The 26,388-nt window shown below is 34.9% G+C and overlaps 1 protein-coding gene across 2 annotated transcripts; it reads left to right on the forward strand.

The window, feature by feature from the left end:
- Positions 1-1,770: 1,770 nt before the first annotated feature.
- LOC106052051 (snaclec 2-like) lies at positions 1,771-26,129 on the forward strand. 2 transcript variants are annotated; one of them, XM_056031017.1, is made up of 7 exons: positions 1,771-2,104; positions 5,186-5,298; positions 9,769-9,918; positions 11,011-11,096; positions 13,940-14,018; positions 16,765-16,974; positions 22,561-26,129. In XM_056031017.1, exons 3-7 carry the CDS (start codon positions 9,876-9,878, stop codon positions 22,821-22,823), a joined length of 681 nt encoding a protein of 226 aa, XP_055886992.1. In that variant the 5' UTR covers positions 1,771-2,104; positions 5,186-5,298; positions 9,769-9,875; the 3' UTR covers positions 22,824-26,129. The 2 variants fall into 2 exon arrangements, with proteins under 2 accessions (XP_055886992.1, XP_055886991.1); XM_056031016.1 differs by lacking the exon at positions 9,769-9,918 and having other exon boundaries at positions 1,774-2,104.
- Positions 26,130-26,388: the final 259 nt, after the last annotated feature.

The following is a 26,388-nucleotide window of genomic DNA, read 5'->3' on the forward strand; positions in this document are numbered from 1 at the left end:
CTTAAGAAAGCTTAGGAGCTTAGAAAAAAACAAACAACAAGATTACAAAGAGAGTTTGTGTTTACTCATAAACACAGAGTCGGACCTCATCGAGTTTACTTATGGAACAGAAATATTCTAACCGTAGTATTGTTTTGATCGGTTAAAGTAATACAATTTAAAAAAATTGGGCACTAAAGTATTAATAATAATAAACATATTTTTTCTCTGTTAAATTTTAAAGCTTTCGAAATGAAATAAGTACAAGTGTTTTTTTTTTTTGTTTTTGTTTTTTTTGCAAAGTCTAAGCACGGAAATTAAATATAATATAAATTTGAAGAGCAAACAGACATTCGTTGGCATTGATTTGTTTTCACAAAAACACCTGGAACAATCTATTATAGATACTTAAAACTATAGAAATGTTTCGGAAGGAACATTAAAGGTTAAATAAGATTTTCAATAGCTTTTAGCGCTTATTTTTTAAAATATAAAGTGACGGACAGACCGCCCAACAGACAAAACGCACAAAAATAAGCGGCTTTTACCCTGATGGGGCACTAATTAAAAATATTTAAAAATCTGATTATTATTTTTTTTTAAGGATTTAGTTTAGCACCATATCATGTCGCGGCGTTACGCTACTGCACGAAAGTCGCTGCATAAAAAGTCCATTTTAAAAAAATGTGCGTGATAATTAAATATAAAATGCATTCTTAGCCTTTATAAACAAACATAAATGTTTTCTTTTAATTATAGCAGCTAGTAGACCAGAAAAAAAAACACCTTTAACTAATATTTAAATTTGTTGTGAGCATTTCTTGTACATTTTATAATATAGATTTGACAGTGATACTGAAAGTAAACAAAGTGATTGTGAATTCTGTCAACATATTAGAATCTTGACTCCCTTACATTTATGTAATTGTTTTAGAATTGGTGTATTTTTATTTAAAAATCGCTTGCATAATTAATTTTATAAATTAAACGGTTTGCTTTTAGAAAACCAAAAGTAGCCGTTGCACCTAAACTTTTCAAGCCGCATCGCATGGGGAAATACATTTTTTTTATATCTCTTCTAGTTTTCGAGATCTGAGTGTGACAGACGGACAGACCGACATTTTGCACAAACCTGGTAGCGACTTTTCCATTAACGGGGGCAGATAAAAATCCTGGCTTAGTGAATGCATAGATCTTCTAAACTTTATAGTGTTCTAATTATCTTACTTAAGATCTAGGCTGAGAAAAAAAAATAGAAAAATGTTCCTAAAATTTAAATTTATGAATGCGGACATATCTGAAGAAAAGCTTTATTATGATGAAGGATGTTATGTCATTTCATATGTAATCAGTGATTTGTAGCTGGACGCTTGAAGACGGTGCAGTATTTTATCATGAACTATTTTTAATTTAAAAAAAAAACAAAAAACTTTATTTTGTCTGCTGAAATCGGACTCAAGTTATACGAAGGTAGTTTTTTTTTTTTTTTATCACATACTAAATTTGGGCACAGCTCAAGAACATACGAACCCAGTAGCGAGACTTCAGACCTGAGACATTACATTGGTGGTCAGTCAAGCGTTACAATCACAAACTTTATTCATTCGAAGTGTAAATTAATATGAAAAAAAAAAACGTCAAGCATGGATGTAATCAGCAGAGCAGAAATTGTTGAAGACATGTATGAAGCTCGAAAGCAATTAAGTGATCAGATATGTATTCACAACAAAAGACTCCATGCAGACTAGATTATTTATTTCACATTCATCGTTCTACATGCTTGTAGACAACATATGCTCCTTTCTTTCTAGTGCTATTAGAGAATAGAATGGGTTACCTCAGCCAGTCAGGAAAACCAGTGACTTGACAGAATTTAAGTCATAGGTTAACATGCATGACTAGATGCATGACGCGTAGAATGTAATCATCTTCTGTTGTTTTTTTTTTTAAAGTAACGTCTCAATTTTATAAAGTAAGATACGATTTGTGACAGGCCTTCAGATTGATTTAGGGTGCGGCTTTGGATCTTTTGGATATAGACAATTTTTTCTTTGAGTAAACGTATACACGTAGGAACTATTAATGTATTAGTATTAGAAGCGACAAGAGAGAGCCCGGAGAGAAGGTAAGATGGTAATTAGATTTTGTGCGAAGTTCTTTCCTGATACACATTTTGTATTGCTTCTGACCAAAGACAGAATGATTGATTTTGTTTCATTGTGACTTTATCTTCAGACTTGGTGAATATCTTGGTTTGTCTTTTTTTTTAGCAAAGGGGAAGACCCCTCCTATACATTTTTGTGGTCTGTGTACCCGTCCTTCCGTTCGTTTTCCAACTGTCTGTCTATCTATCTATCTATCTATCTATCTATCTATCTATCTATCTATCTATCTATCTATCTATCTATCTATCCGTCTATCCGTCTATCTATCTGTCCCTCTCTCTTTCTCTCACTCTTTCTCTCACTCTCTCTTTTTCTCTCTCTCTCTCTATATTTCTCTCTCTCTTTCTCCCTTTCTCCTTCTTTCTCTCTCGCTCTCTTTATCTTTATCTTACCCTCTCTATTTCTCTTTTTCTTTCTCTCTCTCTCTCTCTTTCTCCCTTTCTCCTTTTTCTCTCTCTTTTTTTCTCTTTCTCTCTCTTTCTCTCTCTTTCTCCCTTTTTCCTTCTTTCTCTCTCGCCCTCTTTCTCTCTCTCTCTCTCTCCCTTTCTCTCTCTCCTCTTTCTCTCTCTCCTCTTTCTCTCTCTCTCTCTCTCTTTCTCCCTTTTTCCTTCTCTCTCTCTCGCCCTCTTTCTCTCTCTCTCTCTCTCTCCCTTTCTCTCTCTCCTCTTTCTCTCTCTCATTCTCTTTCTCCCTTTTTCCTTCTCTCTCTCTCACCTACTTTCTCTTTCTTTCTATTACTCTCTCTCTCTCTCTCTACATATATATATACTTCAGATATGTACGAAGTGGTCGTTTGCTTTCCATTAGAACTAAAACAGGAAAATTTTAAAACTCCTTTATCCCGCTTTCGGTCAGAGTGTTGCAAGGTCATCTGTCGTCAGGGCCGGTCCTACAAATTGCGAGGCCCTATGCTCGGGGTCTTTTCTGGATTGTGATAAGGATAACAAGGTGAAAATTAAGATTTTGTATTAAAAAAATAAAATCATCTTTGCATTTTATTCATCATTTACTAAGTGCAAAATCACTGTCAAATTAAATTTAGGAGCCATTTACAGTAGATAGTTGTTTTGCAGCAAAAAGCCAACAAACATTCTGCCTTTTACTATCGACTGGCAAAATATCGCTTTTGTTTTTTTTAAGAGGTTGAAATTGATTTAGATCTATATCTGTACGCCAGTGACTATTAAAGTAAATTAAGTATTTGAACTTCTTGTTTTGGTTAAAATGCGTCTTATTATTACATTTTTATTAAATGAAAGCTGAAAATGCCGATTTTTTAAAAATCTCAACCGAGACCTAGAAATAATTGTATCAGTTTTTAAGGAGATTTCCATCATTTTTCAGAAGATTTTAATAATTTCAGGAGATTTTCATCACTTTTTCGTATATTTTACAATTTCTGCAGAACTCCAGGAACCCTTTAATAATAAGTTAAAATGATTTAATTTAATACTTTACACCTAGAATTCGCGCGGGCCTATGAAAGTGCGGGCCCACTGCGGCCGCATTTGCTGCAGTAGCCTAAGACCGGCGATATCTGTCGTCATTGAGAAGTACATAGAAGTCTAATTCATAAAGCGCTGGTTGTGAGTGTGTACGTGTTTTGTGTGTGAAGGTTGTTCGTATTTGCACCTATTTTGTTATTGTTGTTACAGCAGTTACGCTGAGGTGGTAAATTGTAGTCAAACTATATTTCCATTTGTTGGCCTAAGACCGGCGATATCTGTCGTCATGGAGAAGTTCATAGAAGTCTAATTCATAAAGCGCTGGTTGTGAGTGTGTACGTGTTTTGTGTGTGAAGGTTGTTCGTATTTGCACCTATTTTGTTATTGTTGTTACAGCAGTTACGCTGAAGAGGTAAACTGTAGTCAAACTATATTTCCATTTGTTGGATCTGTAAAGCGCATCCGAGCTGTGTCTTATGCAGATCAGTCGAAGGAGATAACTCTGAAATAATGAAATCCAATAACACAGTCGAAAGTTTAACAAGACAAGCTAGACGGCGCTGACGGCGAATGTCGAGTAAGACGTTTAATAATAACAAAAGGAAACGTCGAATGCCGTCAAGCTAAATCTCTACGTTCATAAAAGCTGCCTCTCTCTACAGCCGTCAAAAGTAGTATCTATTTACGTTGCGCTTTTCTTCCTAAAATCTGATTCTTGTTTTTACTAGTCTCGTCATTGTCTCGAAGTCAAAACTTCCCCCTTTTTACGAAACGAAGAACTAATTCCTAATCAAGCCGTAACAATCAGTAAAAATTATCTCATCTAATATACTTATAGTTTTTTTTTTCAAATATTTCCCCATCAGCATTTCTTAAAACAAAGATTTACTGCTGCAGGGGTAAACGACTGTATAGAAAATACGAAAAACATGCATATATGTAACCCTGCCGGACCATTTCTTAGTCTAACTAAGCCAGGTGAATTAATTCGGCAAGATTTTATTATTAAAATTGCCTCGAATCATCCATTTGTTTAAGAACCGTAATGCATAATATGTAGTACAGAATGTGTTGTTCTGTTTCTTTTTAAGGAAATAAAACGCTAACGTCAAACGGTTGATGAAATCTCTGTTCTCAATTACATTACAACTAGTTAAGGTACACATTTCTATTGTCGATTTTTCTTTAGTAAAGGTTAGAAATGATAATGGTGTCTACATATTTCACCCATTTTTTATAAGCTAGTCCTTCAGAGCTTTGACTATATATTTTGTGATTTCTTTGCAATATATTTTTTCAAGCAAAACAATAACACAGCTTGAATATATCTTGTCCAAAGGCACAGCCGACGGGCCGCATCTGAGTTTGTGCAATAACACAAACTCTCTCTCTTTTTTTTTACCTCAATCTTTTTTTCAATAATATTAATGATCTAATAAAAAATGCACTGTATCGCACGTTTAGTATATTTATATGAAATATTTGTAACCCATTTCCATAAAAAGAAATAACACACATGCTATGTAGTATTTCATTAATGAAGCTCTTCTTTTTCTTAGATTTATTCTGTCAATGTCTAATTTCTTTTTTTTATAGCAGCTTTTGGAAAAAAAAAAAAGGCTTAATGACAACAATGTCACTGAGACTTTATATTCTGTTACTTTCTTTGACTTTGACTGTCAAAATAGTTCAAGTCTTTGGACAAACTGGTAAGTTTTTTTATGATCTAATGTTTTATTCGTTTGTTGTAAAATGTTTTCCATGTTTCGGATGTTCCTTCAGAGTTGAAGATAGTTTACTTCCTAGTCCAAACCTCCCGCAGGACGACGGGGGATGGGAGCGGGCAGGGTTTGAACCCTGGACCATCGATAAATTCAAACAACAATCCAGCGAGCAAAACGCACGACCAGGCAGCCAATGTGCAATATATCTCCTTGGGAACATCAGGAAAATATTTTTTTTTAATGTATACTATTACCTAGATGGGGACACAAGGGTTGTGCTGTTGACGGCTGTTGAATAATAGCACCATTCTGCTGATAGATAACTAAAGCGGCGTATTGAGCCTGAAATAACACGAATAAGCTTCATTGGTGAACAAAAATAAATACAAATTTTATATCAATTGTCACAAACCGCTGTGAGCCCACACCCGTTTGTGTGTGTGTAGCAGAACACCTGGTCAGAGCCACGGCTTTGTATCTCCAATGATGCATGTAGACGTAACCACTGAGGTTATGCGTCACTGATGATGCAAGGGGACGTAACCACTGTGTTGCGGGGTAGTTCACGTGGGAGGTTTTTTTTTCTCTGGAAACGAACGGAAAGTGAGCGATTTGTAGAGCGGACGGTCGTATTTCCCGCTCCTGCTAGTCTTCCTAAAATTGTACGAGAAAACTATAGCAGAATCTAACGTTCATAGTCATTAGAGATCTGAGTTTAGTCACCAGTTTTGTTGATGTACCAGCATGTAAACGTTTTATCTGGAAGATTCTATACTGGATGTAAATAAAGTGATACGCCTACGTTTTTCTAACTATATTCAGGTGTTCAGTTTTTATATGTTAATTATATAGACAAACACCAAAATCGCGACAGGGCTAAAGTCACCAAAGTTCCAGCGTCAACAGTCGGGCCTCCAGAATCACCCTAGGGGCCTAGACCACGACCAGTTAAAGCAGGCGCCAGCACACTGCTAGCGTCTTGAGACATCAATAAAGACCAATTTTACTTAAGATAACATATATGTTAATATAAAATAATTCTAAATTTCCCTACAAATTATCGAAACTCTCTCATTACACAATTTCAGGCCAGTATTTCTTCAATGCTTTGAAGAACTGTGTTGAGTGTTGGGTATGATTGGAACAAGATGGCAAGTGTAACAACTGATGGAGCTCAATCTTTGACTGAGAAAAACTTTTTTTTTAAAGAATATATATATATATATATATATATATATATATATATATAAATAGAGAGAGAGAGAGAGAGAGAGAGAGAGAGAAAGAGAGAGAGAGAGAGAGAGAGAGTTACTATATGTAACTTTCGCGGCGACAGTAGGCACGGTTCAGGAAAAAAAAAGAGGGTGTACGTCGACAACCATGCGGGACACCAAACACGGACGCGGACTCTCTAACCCTCCTCCCGCCCAAATCAGTATGGCAAAGGCGGTGTTTTTTTTTTTTTTTTTTTTTTTTTGTTAGCTGAAATGTGAGTCGCAGTAACAGAAGTGCCCACGAAGGCCATCTAATGACCAGATTAGAAGACAGCGTGAATTTTTTTTTTGTTAGCTGAAATGTGGGTCGCAGCAACGAAAGTGCCCACGAAGGCCATCTAAGGACCAGAAGCCAGTGTGAATATTTTTTTTTCGACTTAGAGGAGAGCCCCTGTTAGCAGGCAGAGTCAGGACGAGAGAGCTGGAGATTTCTTACAAAGACCGCGGGATACGCCTTTGAGACCAAAAGGATTTATTATAGCTAAGGACAGACCGGCAGACAACGATAACGTTCGTCTATATGTGACGAAATATGTCAATCATTGCTAAAATTTCGTAGCCACGTGAAATACCAAACTCCTACCTAATAAGATAAGATAAGATAATTTTATTGATCCAATCAAATGGAGATTCAGTTTGACTACAATTGACAACATCAGCGGACTAATCTTCGGACTCGAAAACAAACTCATTATTTTTGTTTCCTAGATAACTACATTTTTAATATCTTCGCACCTCTAAAACTCTGATAAAAAAAAGGGCTTTAATAGTTTGTAACAATTGGACATATTTTATACATCAATCACATCTCATCTGTCCCAAGAGGGGGTGCTGTGACAGTTCGTAACCAAATCCCTCCACTTTTTTCCGTGTAGTTATAGGTGCACTTTGTTTTAACCTAGTTTCTACACTATATAGAGTTATTTATTGTCTTAAAACAGGTGCGATATTTATCAATTCATTACCATCTCTTAATTCACGCAAAAATTTGCAGGTTTTTAGGTATACGCTGAATTTACACGGTATTGAAATTAAGTAGATTACATTGAAGGGCTTTAAAATCATTGGAGTATAATGAGTATAGTCCCACTGTGTGTATAGTGTTATCATGTATCAAATCGCATACGCAAAATTATATTTGTCTAGGCCTTGTAGAGAAAAGAAGAAATCAGACAGTACAAGTGGTGTGAAGAATGGACGGGCCGATCAATGAAAGAGTTATTGTCAAATATAAATGAACGGGCCGATCAAAGAAAGAGTTATTGTCAAACAAATGAACGGGCCGATCAAAGAAAGAGTTATTGTCAAATAAGAATGGACGGGCCGATCAATGAAAGAGTTATTGTCAAATATGAATGAACGGGCCGATCAAAGAAAGAGTTATTGTCTAATATGAATGGACGGGCCGATCAATGAAAGAGTTATTGTCAAATATGAATGAACAGCCCGATCAATGAAAGAGTTATTGTCAAATATGAATGAACGGGCCGATCAAAGAAAGAGTTATTGTCAAAAAAAATGAACGGGCCGATCAAAGAAAGAGTTATTGTCAAATAAGAATGGACGGGCCGATCAATGAAAGAGTTATTGTCAAATATGAATGAACGGGCCGATCAAAGAAAGAGTTATTGTAAAAAAAAATGAACGGGCCGATCAAAGAAAGAGTTATTGTCAAATATGAAAGAACGGGCCGATCAAAGAAAGAGTTATTGTCAAAAAAATGAACGGGCCTATCAAAGAAAGAGTTATTGTCAAATAAGAATGGACGGGCCGATCAATGAAAGAGTTATTGTCAAATATGAATGAACAGGCCGATCAATGAAAGAGTTATTGTCAAATATGAATGAACAGCCCGATCAATGAAAGAGTTATTGTCAAATATGAATGAATGGGCCGATCAAAGAAAGAGTTATTGTCAAATAAGAATGGACGGGCCGATCAATGAAAGAGTTATCGTCAAATAAGAATAGACGGGCCGATCAATGAAAGAGTTATTGTCAAATAAGAATAGACGGGCCGATCAAAGAAAGAGTTATTGTCAAATAAGAATGGACGGGCCGATCAATGAAAGAGTTATTGTCAAATATGAATGAACGGGCCGATCAAAGAAAGAGTTATTGTAAAAAAAAAATGAACGGGCCGATCAAAGAAAGAGTTATTGTCAAATATGAAAGAACGGGCCGATCAAAGAAAGAGTTATTGTCAAAAAAATGAACGGGCCTATCAAAGAAAGAGTTATTGTCAAATAAGAATGGACGGGCCGATCAATGAAAGAGTTATTGTCAAATATGAATGAACAGGCCGATCAATGAAAGAGTTATTGTCAAATATGAATGAACAGCCCGATCAATGAAAGAGTTATTGTCAAATATGAATGAATGGGCCGATCAAAGAAAGAGTTATTGTCAAATAAGAATGGACGGGCCGATCAATGAAAGAGTTATCGTCAAATAAGAATAGACGGGCCGATCAATGAAAGAGTTATTGTCAAATAAGAATAGACGGGCCGATCAAAGAAAGAGTTATTGACAAATAAGAATAGACGGGTCGATCAATGAAAGAGTTATTGACAAATAAGAATGAACGGGCCGATCTATGAAAGAGTTATCGTCAAATATGAATGAACGGGCCGATCTATGAAAGAGTTATTGTCAAATATGAATGGACGGGCCGAACAATGAAAGAGTTTTTGTCAAATATGAATGAACAGGCCGATCAATGAAAGAGTTATTGTCAAATATGAATGAACAGCCCGATCAATGAAAGAGTTATTGTCTAATATGAATGGACGGGCCGATCAATGAAAGAGATTCTTGTCAAATATGAATGGACGGGCCGATCAATGAAAGGAGTTTCTTGTCATTGTTAGTAGCAGTAGATGACAGTTAATGTCTAATGAACTTACTATGAATAATTAACGATAAACCGTTAACCATAAACTTTGTCAACTCTCTAAGACTAAGACTAAGACTAAGATAGCTTTATTGATCCCTATAGAAATTTACTGTGTTTACATGGACTCTTTTTTCAAGTAAAGACAACACACTAGAAACAATTACATAAATAGAACAGACACAACATAAAGAGTTCATTCAGCGACTACACACGGGCATGCGGGTCCTTTTCATGTTTCCTGATCAACGAGTGGCGTTCCTATAGTCTCTTTGTATTTCTTGTATAGGCTCCATGATACCACTGTGAAAGTCGACCCTGATTTGTCTATTGTCAAGATTGTTTTATTCCTGCTGATCCACGATTATGCCTGTGTTAGATCCCTAGTCTTGACGTATGAAGTTTAACCATCTTTACAAGTTCATATATCAACTAACTGGTAAATATTGTGACTACATTATTTTTCCCACACCTAGTTTAGGATCAATTTGAAACGATACATAATTATTCCTTGGTAAAGACATTACACGGGTCCAGAAAAAATAATTGCCTAGCTGGTCAATTCATTACTGGTCATTTATTTTGTTTTTATTATTTACTTTTTGGGGGTTTTGTCCCCGTAGATGACTGTACACGCAATTTCTCCCACGGCCATTCTCAAATCATGTTGAAACATATGTCAATTATTTATTGCACCTAACAAAACATGAATCAAATAAACAAATTTAACCATTTAGTCAATAAATTATTGGTAATTAATTATCTCCGAAAAGGTAAAAATGCATCTAAATAGTTGTAAATGTTCTTAGTTGTAGTTCATGCCTTTAGTTAAGCTTTGTTTTTGTTATTTTAAGTATTTTTATATTTGCTTGTTTTGTTTTTTTAAGTATTATTATATTTGCTTGATTTGTTTTTTTAAGTATTTTTATATTTGCTTGTTTTTTTTTAAAGTATTTTTATATTTGCTTGTTTTGTTTTTTAAAGTATTTTTATATTTGCTTGTTTTTTTTTTAGTATTTTTATATTTGCTTGTTTTGTTTTTTAAAGTATTTTTATATTTGCTTGTTTTGTTTTTTTTAAGTATTTTTATATTTGCTTTTTTTTTTTTAGTATTTTTATATTTGCTTGTTTTGTTTTTTTTTAAGTATTTTTATATTTGCTTGTTTTTTTTTTTTTAAGTATTTTTATATTTGCTTGTTTTGTTTTTTTTAAAGTATTTTTATATTTGCTTGTTTTGTTTTTTTTTAAGTATTTTTATGTTTGCTTGTTTTGTTTTTTTCGACTACAAAAAAATATTTACTCTACTCTATTGTGCGTTCAAATGTGACAAATAACACAAAATGTCACATGTATGTTTCTATTAGGAAATCAATCGCTTCCATTTACGTTTGTCATTTTTTATAATCATTACAAAATAATCTTGGACAGAAACATTGAAGAAAGACAATGTATTTGAAGAGAAAAAAAACCCCGTCTGTTTCATTTGTTATTTTATATAAAAAGCATTATTTCATTTTTCTATTTCAAACAGGATACTGTCCAACAGAAAAAGATGTTATTTCACAAGGGAAATGTTACACTCTATTTGAAGCAAAAATAACATGGCCTGAAGCAAAAGTAACGTTGTACCTATATTTTTCTATTTTGTAGAAATAATTAACCTAAATAACTTCATTTGTGAACAAAACTAAATATAACCTTCACCTTTACCTATCCGTTAGTCTGTTGGACCCTTGGGGCACCACACAAGATCTGTCGACAGTCTTTCTCCTTTAATCTTTGTCCTTAGCCTTGGAGAGAACGTTTTTCAATGTCACGCCCGTCTATTTTTTTTAGTTTTTCTTCCCGTCACTTTCTCTGTCTGTCTCGTCCTCTTTTTCCTGGTACTGTTCCCTGCAGGAAGATCTTTGCAACCCTGAAGGCCTTGTAATATGGCCATAAGTTTTAGTATTCTTTTTTTTTTTTTTTTATAATAGTAAGCAAATAATCGTGAAATAGTAAGCGGGTAATCGTGAAATAGTAAGCGGGTAGTCTTGAAATAGTAAGCGTGTAATCGTGAAATAGTAAGCGGGTAGTCTTGAAATAGTAAGCGGGTAGTCTTGAAATAGTAAGTGGGTAGTCTTGAAATAGTAAGCGGGTAGTCTTGAAATAGTAAGCGGGTAATCTTAAAATAAATTAAGCGTGAAATCGTAAATTGTAAGCGGGTAATCATGAAAAAGTAAGCGTGTAATCTTGAAATAGTAAGTGGGTAATCATTTACGAAAAACAGCCAGCTCTTTTAAAACTTTGTATTTTAATTTCGATATTTCCCCGAAAATCCGAATTCTACATATAAAGAATTTTAAAAAATCACGAATGTCGTATTTTTAGCGGCCCCCGAAAGGGGAAAAGACGCTATTAGTTTTGTGTGAAATGTCTGTCCGTCAGTCCGTTTTTTTTTTGTTTTTTTGTTGAGGATTTGAATAAGAGATTGAGCCTTTTCAAAACAATTACATAAATTATAAAACTTCAGTTAGGCCAGGAGAGGCGCGGTGGTTGAGCGGTAAAGCGCTTGGCTTCCGGGTTCGAATCCTGGTGAAGACTGGGATTTTCAACTTCGGAATACTTGGGCGCCTCTTAGTCCACCCAGCTCTAATGGGTACCTGACATTAGTTGGGGAAAAGTAAAGGCGGTTGGTCGTTGTGCTGGCTACATGACACCCTCGTTAACCGTAGGCCACAAAAACAGATGAACTTTACATCATCTGCCCTATAGACCACAAGGTCTAAAAGGGGAACTAGTTAGGCCAGGTTGCACCTATCCTTTGATCTGCTGGACCGTTGGGGCACTACACAAGATCTGTCAACCTTCTTTCTCCATTCTTATCTCTCATTTCTCTTTGATTTAATTTCATTCGGATGTTCTTTCTGAAAATATTGAAGCCTGCCTGGGTGGACCACTTCGGGGGCCGATTTTGAGTTTGTGTTTCCACACAAACTGTCTTTGTAACCTTGTTAAAGTAAACATTTTCTGTTCCTCTACTTCTACATATTTTTAACTCTTTCTCTCCTAATTGACGATGCCAACGTTGATTTGAGCCCATTGAACTAAATTGATTTTCGGACTTATAGACTTTAATTTGTGTGGTTTGAAAAAAAAAAGAGCCATACCAAATATAACATTTTCTGATAACAAACAAAAAAGTTTTTGAAATTTAATATCAGGATAGTGAAATACAAATTAGCAAAATGAATAATTCTATCGGAGCGAGGAAAATAACTACGAAGGGAAAGAGTTAATATGTTTAACGTCATTTTAGAAGCGGTCTAAATGAAAAAAGAAAACCAATTAATAGAAGCCTTTTAATAGAGTTTTTTTTCTTTTCTTTTGAGACAGAGAGAGAGAGAGAGAGAGAGAGAAGGGGAGAGAGAGAGAGCAAGTAATGATGGTATTTTATAAAACTGTCAAAAAAATAAATTTTCATTGTATTAAAAAGATAAATCTAGATCTATTTTCATTTCGCTATATTCAAAAGCGGTCCAGTCAACGATTACACTTAAAACAATCAAAGTGATATTTGTTGTTATTTTATAGAGAACGGCTATACAAATGTACGGGCATAGACGGTGTGTACTGCTAGTATATTTATAGGAGGTGCGATGGCTGAGCGGTAGAGCGCTTGCCTTCTGAAACGAGGTCCTGGGTTCAAATCCTGGTGGAGACTGGGATTTTTAACTTCCGGATATTTGGGAGCCTCTGAGACCACTTAGCTCTAACATAGCAGTTCTCAACCTTGTATGCTCGGTGACCCTTTTTACAATCCCCCACTCAGTCGCGACCGCCTCACCCCCCCCACACACACATACAGCAATAGAAGAATAGACAACAACAATCCATATTTTCGATGGTCTTAGGCGACCCCTGCCAAATCGTCAATCGATCCCCCAAGGGGGTCGCAACCCACAGGTTGAGAACCCCTGCTCTAACGGGTACTAGACATACGTTGGGGAAAAGGAAAGGCTGTTGGTCGTTGTGCTGGCCACATGACACCCTCGTTAACCGTAGGCCACAGAAACAGATGGCCTTTACATTATCTGCATAATAGATCGCAAAGTCTGAAAGTGTAACGTTACGGTTAGGAACAATCTACAATTTTGCAACAGGACACACACCTCTGTCAAATTAACATGTGAACAAAATAAACTCCACACAACTCCCGCTTTGCAGACACTGCGCCCACCCTTATGAAACCGTAAACCATATCCTCTTTGAATGCCCCTTCCAAATCCACCTCTACTTCCACTCCAGCCCAACATAACCAACACCCTGCACGGCAGTGCTGAACAACTGAAGAAAACAGCACACTTTTTTTCCTTGGCACAGTCTGCAAAAGAGCTCACAGCTCAGCAGCAATAAAGATGGCTAGAAGAAGAAGAAGAAAAGTCTAAATCCCTCTTGTTTTTTGTTTTTTTATTTTATAGGCGGCTTGTGAATCGTTTTTTATGTCCCTGGCTGAGTTTGAGAATAAAGAAGAAGCAAGTCTTGTAGTGCAAAATTTGGGTTTGTATGTCTTTGATATCGTAACAAGAATGACATTTACTCCGATAAAGGGAACAAGAAAAATGGTCAACATTACATCAGTTTCAGTTAGATTGTTATATTCTGTTTAGATAATTGTTAGCTTTATGTAGTAATAGACTGGAAATATATATAGATAAGATAAGATAAGAAATGATTGTGAAAACAAGAAAAGCATTAAAATAATTTAAGAAAAAAAGAATGCTTATCTGACAGAAAAAAAATCCCTTATTTACAATCATATATTTCAATAATCTAAGATGTAATTTCTTTTTTTTTATATCAGACTGATCTGATTAATAACCACTGTTTAATTAGCTTGTTGGCTAATGTTTTGAATAATTTATGTTTGTCATTTATAAATTTATTAGCAAACAAGAGAAATATAAAATAGTTTAACCAAAAAAAAAATGTCAGCTCATCTGGGAGGACATAACTCCACATTTGAAAATATGTTTCTCGATAATGTAAGATTAATTTCCAGTTTATATCAGAGAAAATATGATTCATCATACAGGTTGAGAATTTTTGATTTCCCAGACCTGTCGAGACGGAGATCAGCAAGTCTGGGTCAGTCAAACAGAATATAAGACACAGTTTCCACTTCTTCCCCGCAGCGGGGGCACCGTGAGAAAAAAATTTGGCCATAACCGTGAGAAATGAGCCAACAGGACAATGGCACTGTGCTATAGTAGATTGCTCAGGCCTGGACAGCCTCCACCACGGGGAAGTGCGGTCAGGGCGCCTTATGCGCTCCCAGACTCTACGGGCATTTCGAGACTTGTCGCAGCACTCAAACCACTTTTCCATTTCTATTTTTTGAATTATAGCCAAATAAATTTATATGATTAATAATCGCTATTTAATGAACTAATTAATGAACTAATTAACTAATTATTTGAATGATTCATGTTTGTTAGGGACAGTAAATGATTGTGTAAGTTTTAACTTGATCTAAAAATGGAAAGTTGGGGGGAAAAACGTGTTGAAAATTGTTACGAGTCATACAGGCCGACAGAGTGGGCTAACATTAGCTTTGGTTTTTAATTAGGCCCTAATTATTTTTTTAATGTGTTTGTTTCTATTTAATATTCGTTATTTATTTTCATTATAGTATTTCTTTTTTTTTCAATTTGCTTGTTTCTATTTAATATTCTTTATTTATTTACATTATAGTAATTCTTTTTTTTTCAATTTGCTTGTTTCTCTTTAATATTCTTTATTTATTTAAATTATAGTAATTCTTTTTTTTTCAATTTGCTTGTTTCTATTTAATATTCTTTATTTATTTACATTATAGTAATCCTTTTTTTTCAATTTGCTTGTTTCTATTTAATATTCTTTATTTATTTACATTATAGTAATTCTTTTTTTTTTTTCAATTTCCTTGTTTCTATTTAATATTCTTTATTTATTTACATTATAGTAATACTTTTTTTCAATTTCCTTGTTTCTATTTAATATTCTTTATTTATTTACATTATAATAATCCGTCTTACAAAACGTTATGAGCTGTTAAAGGAAGAATAGTCTGGTAAAAAGTTTGTGCAAGTTATTTCTCCGAAACCCAATATCGGATCAAGCTGAAATTTCGCACCGTTATTTCATTTACCTGACAACACAAGAATCAATAAAACAATATTAATCAATTAGCTAAGTAACGATTAGTAATTGATTATTTTGTTTGGTATCTCGAACGAGGGAAAGGAATTGCAATTGACTGAATTGGTTGTATAGGCTGAAATATAACACTATTTTTATAGTCACCGCTTTAAAGTAAATTTGAAACAAACAATGCATAGCCTTATACAACCTTCTATATTAATAAGCACCACACTAGCAAAATGGTTAATATGTTGGCTTGAGGAGGTGTGAGCGATGAGTTTCAATTCAGTTCTTTTTTTTATATTTAAACCGTATAAGCTTTTTTCTTTTTTAAAAGTTTTTAAAAATGTTTTTCAGTTATATTTGTAATGTTTCTCTTGTTGTTTTCTTATATGATTATTTTCAACGTCTTTCTTGTTAGTTTTTTTTTCTTGTTAGTATTTTATGTTTTTTTGTGTTTTTTTTTCTTGTTAGTATTTTATGTTTTTTTGTGTTTTTTTTTTCTTGTTAGTATTTTATGTTTTTTTGTGTTTTTTTATTCTTGTTAGTATTTTATGTTTTTTTGTGTTTTTTTTTCTTGTTAGTATTTTATGTTTTTTTGTGTTTTTTTTTCTTGTAAGTATTTTATGTTTTTTTTGTGTTTTTTTTTTCTTGTTAGTATTTTATGTTTTTTTGTGTTTTATTTTTCTTGTTAGTATTTTATGTTTTTTTTTTTTTTTTTTTTTTGTTAGTATTTTATGTTTTTTTTTTTTTTTTTTTTTTTTTTTTTGTTAGTATTTTATGTTTTTTTGTTTTTTTGTTTGTTTTTTTTCTTGTTAATATTTTGTTTTTTTTGTTGTTGTTATTGTTAGTATTTTGTTTTTTTGTTTTTTTTTTGTTGTTAGTATTTTCTTTTTTTATTTTTTTTTCTTGTTAGTATTTTGTTTTTTTGTTGTTTTTTTTGTTGTTAGTATTTTATGTTTTTTTTGTTTGTTTTTTTTGTTGTTTTTTTCTTGTTAGTGTTTTATTTTTTATTTTTTTTTTTTGTTGTTCTTTATTATTTTATGTTTTTCTTATTAATCTTTTAATGTTTTTTTCTTAATTTCTTTTTTTTTTTTTTTGTTTTGTTACATATTTTAACCAGTTGAGCCTTCTTGGATTGGTATCTACGATCTCGCTAACGAGCATACGACCTATGCCTGGCTTAGCAACAACAAAGTAGCCAATATAGATTATTGGTCCACTTCACCAACATATGACGCTAATATGTGTGTCATTATCAAGTGGGAGAACGGATCGTTTGCGGACACGATACACTGTGACGAACAACATTTCTATATCTGTATGAGTCCAAGTGAGTATTATGGCGTTACATCTTTATTTTACAGTTACCTTTGAGGTCTTTCCTTTATTCCATTGTAAGTCATCTCATCTGTGTCTGCGGTCCCTTCTGGGGCATAGGTGTAAATGAAGGTTAAATGGTGTAATGTTGAGGAATGCGAATGTCGCGAAATGCTGGGTTCGTGCTTCCTGGAGTACTCTTAACACGTGACAATTATATACACTACTAACTGACTTAAGTCCGTTTCAGCAGACAAATATAAAGTTTATTTTACAACATAATACTAATACTGCACTCCTTGTTAGTGCTATGAGTCATGAAATAATAAACAATCCTATCCGCATAACAGCTGTATTAAATGTATCTAACACGTTTAATTCTCTAGATTACAAATCACGTCCGCATCTCAGAGGGTAACACTGTGCAGAAATATAGATTAACTAATACATGTCTCAAAAAGACCACTGGCAACAACTGCCCACAAGTTACTTTCTAACTGCAATTACTACAGATTTTTCTAAGTCGCTAATGTCCGTTGTGGACCAAAAATATTACTTGACCACCCGGTCCAAAGAATACCACTTGACTGCTTGACTGCTTGACTGAACTCAAAGTCAACTTTATTCATTCTACTTCCTGTTTTCTACATCAGGAATTCCACGTGTCTTTTAAACTCTTAGCATGACGTGAACTTTAAATCATGCAATGTAAACTGAGAATGTGACAATAGGCCACCAACCAGCTTCCTCCAGACATCTCGGTTCTGGGCGAGTCTCTCCAACTGTCCTTATATCTTGCCCATCTGTTTGGCATCTGCTTCCGCATTGGTAAAGCTCGAGCAGCCTTCCATCAGCTGAAGAACACCTGGGGATCTAGGGAAATAAGCACCACCACCAAGATTAGGCTCCTTGACACCATTGTTAAGCCGATACAACTTTATGGAGCAGAGACCTGGAGAACCACTATCACCACCAGGAGAAAAGTCCAGGTTTTCATCAATACCTGCCTGAGGAGGATACTTATGATCCGCTGGCCAGACAAGATCTCGAATGAGGAACTGCGGCAAAGAACAAATCAGCAGCCCATTGAAGTAGATAGCCTTCAGAGACGCTGGAGATGGATAGGTCACACCCTTCGCAAGCCTGCATCCAACATAACAAAGCAAGCCCTAACCTGGAACCCTCAAGGAAAGAGGAAGAGGGGGGGGGGCGGCACAGGAATACATGGTGCAGTGATTTGGAAGCAGATTGTAATTACCCCATTTGTATATGCTTGTGAGTCTTGGATGCTGACTGCAGAGCTAGAGAGGAGGATCCTAGCAATTGAATTGAGATGCTACAGAAGGACCTAATGTATCACATTTAAGAAGACCGCATCACAAATCAAGAGATTAGAGACAGGGTTACTGCAGAAATTTGACCCCATGATGACCTGAGAACTATGGTAAAACACGCAAGCTGAAAATATATGGCCATATTACAAGGTCTTCGGATCTCGCAAAGATCTTCCTTCAGGAAACAGTACTAGGAAAGAAGAAGAGGCAGACACAGAAAGAGACGGGAAGTCTACATAATAGATTGGATGGGCTTGCCACTGAAAGATGTTCTAATTAAGACAAAAGACAGATGGTCGAAAAATCTTGCAAATCTTAGTCTAACACACTAAGGGATAGGTAAAGGTATAAGGTTAATGTCGCAATTCAACTATAGCAAAAAGCATGTTACATTCAAAGCTTTATTACACTGAATGACAAACAACTACACACATAGTAGAGATCACGACACGAAATATGGCCAGTACACAGTCTAAAACATGTAAACACACACTAGGGGCGACAATCAAATAAACCAATTCACAACAGTTAATTACCAGTTACAAGCTATATATTCCACTTCTATCGTCAGCCAACAGATAAAAAAGTTAACTGAAATCTAAAAAAAAAAAAATTAAAAAAAAACTTATCTAAGATGGTAGAATCGCAAAATTACTGCCATATATCTCAACACTGCACGAATAACCTCCCTTTTTCAATGTAAAACTATTAATTAATTACATCTAATTGATTAAAAAATTAAACCAGTGTACTCCACAACTATATCGACGACTGCAATTATATTTTTTTTAAATTCTATATTGGAATGTTGTTTATTAAAATGGACACCCAACATCTTTTGAAGCCTGTTAAAGAAGAAGAAGATGAAGTCTCGGGACACGTTATTTTCCCGCTGCAACTTCTTGTGTGACTAAAGAGGTCAATTCTTGATACACAGCTGCAGTCACAGATTAGGCATATGTAATCACCAGGCGTCGTTGCATTTTTGCCCTTCTTTCAACTACTGTTGTGTTTGGCCTCTGCGATAAGGGACCCTTTCTTTATGCTCGCTCTCCAATTTTTCCCAGTTGTCAGTGTCGATTTTGTTAGCGTCTTTTGAAATACTAAAATAAAAAATGTCCCCATTAACAACACACTTTTTATATGAACCCATGAATTAATGATGACTTGATTCGGGTTCACATGCAACCGTAATTAAAAAAAACAAAACTAGTTGACCCGCAGCTTAGGGTACGCCACCATTTGCCGGAAGTATTCATGTAGGCTGAGCATAGTGTATGACTGTCCTTTCGTTAGTAAGAACAACGGACAGGGCGTCGCCATAGTTATCCCAATGTTTGCAAACAAAGCTTACAGCCATCTTGCAAAGTTCGAGAGCAACAGTTTCGTTGATGCCATTTTCCCAGAAATAAGCTACTGATAAAAATAAACAGTTACCTGATGCAGGAATTTCGACTACATTGAAAGACCTTTTGACTCCACGAACTATATGTGAAGCGGTGGCCATGGTTAGGAAACGAAGGGCAATACGAAGGGGCAAAATCAAAACAAAGCTACAGAAAAAAAATATTTTAATAAAAGCAGATATTGACGTGTGTAAAAATAAATACACACACAAATGTATTCAACTATATAGAATGTATAAATAGAAAGATTACTTGTTCTCCCGACCCCCTCTTTTTTTCTGAGCCGTGCTCTCTGTCCTCGCGAAAGCTACGTGGGGTAACTCTACTCCGACTTGCAGAAATAAAAGAGATATCTTCCCATGACTTTATCGTATTGTTCCGCATGGTTGGGCCATGAAAATAAAATATATAGAGAGATAATAGTAATCTGGTAAAGCCCACATTTAGATGATAACCATCTACTGTTCTGCAAAATGAGGTCCTTGAATTTTTTAAAGCGTGTATGGATGAAACATCTATGTTTTGATCTCTTCGTAAAGCATTTGTAAAGTGAAACCTGTTTTCATATGTATTTACACACAATATCAATTTTGGGCTCTAAACGATTTGATAGTTTGCTAGTAGTCACGCCTTTTATAAACTTCAACCAAGCATCTACGTAATGTGTAGCTCATTGAGATTAAAACGCTATCCCCACTTTTAAACGAAGTTTTATAAAACATTGCACACACAAAAAAAAGGGCTTTTAGTAGTTCATACTTAGTCAATGTTTTATTTTTCGTATTCTCTACCACTATATATATCTGAAAAAAATGTATATTATCTTATCTTATCTTATTTTATTTTTATCTTATCTTATCTTATCTTATCTCATATAATACAGACGTTACTTCAAAAAAAGAAAACGATTACGTCCTACGCGTTATGCATTTAGTCATGCATGTCCAATGAAAGGAATGAACCGGCTTTAGAAAAGAGAATGAAAAAAAAATCTGCCATATCAGAAAGTTCTAAAAGAGGTGCATTTAATGCGCAGACTGTGGCAAAGTTTCCCTCTCCAGAATTGGCTTTTTTTTTTAGTCATATCAGATATTGTCAGGACTCGAGAAGAAATCAAAACTAATGATTCATCTAGGTTTGTTTGTCAAATGTTTTGAATGTTTCGGATTTTCCTTCATAGTTGAAGAGAATGCATTTTCTAGTCCGAACGTCTTCTCAGGGCGACGGCGGGATGGCATCTGGAAGGGTATGAACCCGTGACCATCGAACGACATTCTAGCGTGCATACCGTAAGACCTGGCAGGTATCCTGGTAGTTACGCGAGACGTATTTCTTTCGAGACAAAATGAGCCATCTAGTAACTTTGTTGTGGTTAAAGGCTCGTAATATATACACAATGATCCGGACCTACGGCAGAGCATTACCCTTCATTAACTCAAAAATATACAAAACAAACATGTTTCTTTGACCGAAAATACATCTAGTTAAAAAAAAGGAAACAATAGATTAAATGTAAAAGTACAATACATAGAACATATTTAAGGTATTAGTATTATTAATAAGTTGATTTGTATTAAAGCTATCAAAAAATTGTAAGGCCTCCACAAAGCTTATGCCCGAGGTCTTCACATATTTAAATCCGGCCCTGTGTTATTGACTTTATATTTCACACTGTAATAAGTGTTACAACCTTGTTGGATATTAAATAATCATATCTTGCTCTTAATTATATCATACATTTGTCTTCCTTATGATTTTGCTGTTAGAAGTGTTTGTTTAGCTAAATTAGTTGAAGTTTGAGGTTGTGAAAAATTGACTACAATTCAGTTAGGGCTCTAGTTTCTCAAGTCTGTTGGACCTTTAGGTGATAAGACAATATCGTCTTCAATTTCTATCTTTTGGCTTAGCTAGAATCTTTCAGTGACAGGCCTGCCAATTGTTTATGTTGTCTTCTCATCACTTTCTCTGTCTGATTTACTTTTTTTTCCTGGTACACTCCCTTAATTAAGTTAAATTCAGGCTCTATGCAAACTGCACCTTACACCACCAACTTAAAGAACTTGACAACTCAGGGCTCCAAAGTAACGTAACACTTTAATGTCCAATAAATTACAGCCAATTACTGAACAATTGGCAACACGTAACACAGGCTGTACAAATATCCCTCCGTATCAACCGTATCAACTCTTGCACTGCCCTGTCCGCCTCGTTCCGGGCTTGCACTGGGTTCAACACACACTGGGCTCGTTGTGTCGGACTCGATCACAGACCAAGATGAAGACGCCATTCGTCTCAACTGTACTTGATAGTACTCCGCACTGAACCGTCGTAATGCTCCGTACAGAACCACACCGCTGAACCACACTGAACTGTGCTGTAGTCGAGCGGACTGTAGTGAACCGGGCTCTGAACCTTGTTTCTGAACCGTCTTGACTGCGACACCTCCCTCTTTATATAGGGTCCCTACTGGCCTTCTAGAACCGGACAGAACGTCGCTTGACCATTCTGGGTGGTTAGATGACTGCAGCGCTCGTGACGCTCCCGAGCTCTGTTCACGACGCCAATTCTTCCCTAACCGTCATGTTGACACTCGTCTCGGCTGACCGTACTAGCTCGTCACAGTTGACCGCTCGTCTAGCGCTCAATGTCCGAAAGGGGATTTTTTTTTTTAGACAAAGTAAATTTGTAGATGTATGAGTAGATTCTAATGTGCAACACGTTTTAATGATTTTGTTATTGACAAGTTAAACCTTTTGACGCTTTTATGTTAATTTAATTTTCTGATATTTATTTTGTCTTTCTTTCTTACATCTCAAGCTCATTTAAAAAGTTTGGTAAGCATTCTTTGTTTTCTTTCAGTGCAAAATAACTCAGAATCTACAACCGAAATATCATCCATAACAACCGCAACTACAACTGAAACGCCATCAATCACAACTTCTACAACTGTGACGCCATCAATCACAACAACTTCTACAACTGTGAGAGCTTTCAATACCGCTCCTGGAACAGAAACAGCCACCTTTAAACAAACGACTCCCGTCTGTCAGTGCAGTGCTTCTATGAAGTTGGAAGCTAACTTAAGTGTTTTAATTGGTCTTGTTTTTCTTGTATCTATCTAATATATAAAGCAGAAAGTAAAGCGTATGTATATTGTCACAACGTGTGTTGTGGTGCCGGGGATTTCACTTGAATTAAAATAGTTGAATAAATGACGATCTAGAATTCCCAATAAAAGATTCTTTGTTAAAACACAACTCTGGAACTTTATTTAAATATAAAACGTAAGTACAGCTTATGTACAAGTTACAGATCAACAAGCACGAAAAATATTACAAAGGCTAAAAATCAGAGCTCTTAGAAAACGCGACTGTCTACTAGGAAATTCTTTCATCGACTGGCGTTCTTTCTACTCTCGTCAATTCTCTGGCGCTAAAATGTCTTTATTTATTTTCAAATCAACCAATAGATTTGCAACATCGTAATTACGTCTCGGGTGAAACCTGAGGCGCTGTCAAGGATCTAGATTTGTGGGGTAATTCCTGAGGCTCAGTCAAGGGTTTATATTTCTATTTACACATAAGCTTTTAAATGTGAAATATACAAATAAATCTATAATAGCATCTGTGACATATATATTTATGTATATATGTACGTATGCTTGTATGTATGTATGTCCCGACTATAAATCAAAACCGTTTGACAAATCTTGATAAAATTGTTCATAAAAGCTCCTTAGATCATGACGAGGACCATAATGTTTATTTAATGTCCCTACCACAACAGGAGGGCCCTAAAAATAGACAAAAAGTACCTAATTGTATTTCTATTAACTCTTTCTCTCCGTAATTATTTACCACATTCTGGTGGAATCAACGCTGGTATCGTCTGTTAGGAGAGAAAGAGTTAAAGTACGAAACTTTTTAACAAAATCGGGTAAACCCGTTTTCACGGTATTTTATATTGGATATGAATATGTCGGCTGAGCAGGTAAACCACATTTTCACACTCTACTTTTATTTTGGTAGCAAAATTTTATCAAATAAATGTGAAGGGAACATTCTTCAAGTTTGACATAGATCTAAACTCAATCCAGTAGATTACCACAACTATGGCCCGAAAGACATATCCGCCTAGATAGAAAGTAAAAATACGAAATCTTAGGAATGCAAAATGTATCTGAATTATAAAATACGACAGACATTTTTTTTTTGAACCACAGTTAGTATTTTCTTAATTTTGGCACATGACTTCCATGACAGGCATGAATTCGTTACTGTTGGGATTAGAATTGTGTTAAATAGGAGAATTTAATTATCGTCTCAAGTCTAACAGCTTGGCGTAACATCAAGTGATTTCAAATCTCTGAGTTATAGGATATAGCGTGCAGTTTTGTATTGGATAGAGTGCCGCAATTTTTTTTTTAAAGTTTATGCTAACTCATTGTGTCTGTATAAAGTTTGTACACGTTATTTCTCCAACACCCCTTCTCGGATTAAGCTGAAATTTCGCACAATTATTCATTGACATACAAAAGTCATGAATCAATAAAAAAAAAAATATTAGTAAACATTTTTTTGTTTAATAACAAAACAGTAATCACATATTCACATATTTGTCTAAATTCTCCTGGGTTTAGTCCCCTTAAATGAGTATTAACGCTATTTCTCCCTCACGCATTCTCCGAGCAAGTTGATACCTTAAACCAGTTTTTCCGAAGTGGGATACGTATAGGCGTAGCACATAGTTGACTATGCTCATTTTTATTTTAAATGTCAATTTAGTTTAAGATAAGATAAGATAAGATAATTTTTATTGGTCCAATCAAATGGAAATTTAGTTTGACTACAATTGACAACCTCAGCGTAACTACTGTACAATAACAATATAGATGCAAATACGAACAACATTCACACACGAAAATTCATACACACCTATAACCAGCGATTTATAAATTAGACTTCTATGAACTTCTCGATGACGACAGATGATCTTGTAACACATTGACCGAAATATCATAAGCTTTAAATTATTTTTTATTTATTTAAGTTTTTTTTTTTTTTTTTTTACAAATTTAAATGCGTTGCTATTTTACATTTTAAGACAAAAGATCAGGAACTGGATAGGCACGGTACAACTTCCGTCGACACGCCCACCTTTTGAATTTAAAAACTAGGATTCCATTTTTCTGGAATGCTGGTAACGTGTCTCTGAAGCATGCAAAAAAAAAAAATTAATTAAATTATTAATTAAGCAATTCACTAATTGAGAACCTAACTGTAATAGAGTAATTATTATTGCGTGTATGTAGGTCTACAGAATTGGTTATTATGTCAATAAATCTTCAGTATTATTTTGGGGGGGGGGCGTACTCAACGTTACTAAAATTCTGGAAAGGGTTACGCTTAGATCAAAAATTTGGGAAACACTGCCTTAAACAAGTATTTTTTTGTACCTAACAAACAAACATGAATCGATAAACAAAAATACTCAATGAGTGAGTAAATTATGCAATGAATTATTTCGTTTAATATCAATTAAGGGAAATAACTCTTAGATTCTTAGTAGATATAGTTTTATGTGTGGTGTTGTCCCTTTTTTAGATATGCTTTTTTTTTTAAGAATTTGTATATTTTCTTTGTTTTTAATCGGCTTGATAACACTGTGTTTGTTTTCTAAAGAAGATTTCATCAACTCTACTTTTAAACATAAAAGACATAGAAGAAATGTTTCAATATAAATGTAAGTTTTTTTTCAAAAAAGTTCGGAATTATAATGTAATAATTTAAAATCAAAATAAAATATAACACGGCGTAATAGGACTATATTAATTAAACAAAACTATCTAAATATCTACAGGGAAAATAATATTTAATATGTTGGGTTCATAATTAACACCAATGTGTATGTGAGGTGAAATTAAATTCTTATAAGTGGTCAAACTCAGTTAAAAAACGTTTATCGACTGCATTGGAAGGTTCGTACATAAAAGTAAAAAAAAAAAACCATCAATTAGCACATTTTAAAACCATTTAAATCAAACATAAGAATATTATATATTGTGCATCTCAAAATAACATTTATTTTTGCATCTAATGTTTCATATTTTTATTTAAAAAATTTTATATGTGACATTGCAAGCCTCATGCTTGCATGTAATTGGTGTTGGATGTGTGGCTGAGTGACACTAGTAGAATTCCAATCCCCGCTAGACCAGAGTAGTGTTCACTTATCGCCTAAAGGCAGCATGGAAACCGGCTCCCAGATACGACATCTCTATATCTTCTTCTAGGTGAGCGGTTCTCAGCCTGTGGGTCGCGACCCCCTTAGGGGTCGATTGACCATTTGCCAGGGGTCGCCTAAGACCATCGAAAATATGGATTGGTATTGTCTATTCTTCTATTGCTGTATGTGTGTGTCGGGGGGGGGGGGGTCGTGGCTGAGTGGGGGATTGTAAAAAGGGGTCACCGAGCTTAAAAGGTTGAGAACCGCTGTTCTAGGTGATCGAGTTCAGCGCATTTCTCATATCCTGTGAAACCGAGCATGACTGTAAAGTCCAAACCTCGCTTTAAACTTTACAGGCGGCATACGTGTCATGGGAAGATTTGGTCAGTTGCAGATAGGCCTGCTTCATCTTTCATTTTTTGTTTGTTGGTTCAGCGCTCTTTCACGCTGGCCACTCGCCTT

This window comes from Biomphalaria glabrata, chromosome 5, assembly GCF_947242115.1.
Source record: "Biomphalaria glabrata chromosome 5, xgBioGlab47.1, whole genome shotgun sequence".
In the NCBI taxonomy this organism is placed as follows: domain Eukaryota; kingdom Metazoa; phylum Mollusca; class Gastropoda; family Planorbidae; genus Biomphalaria; species Biomphalaria glabrata.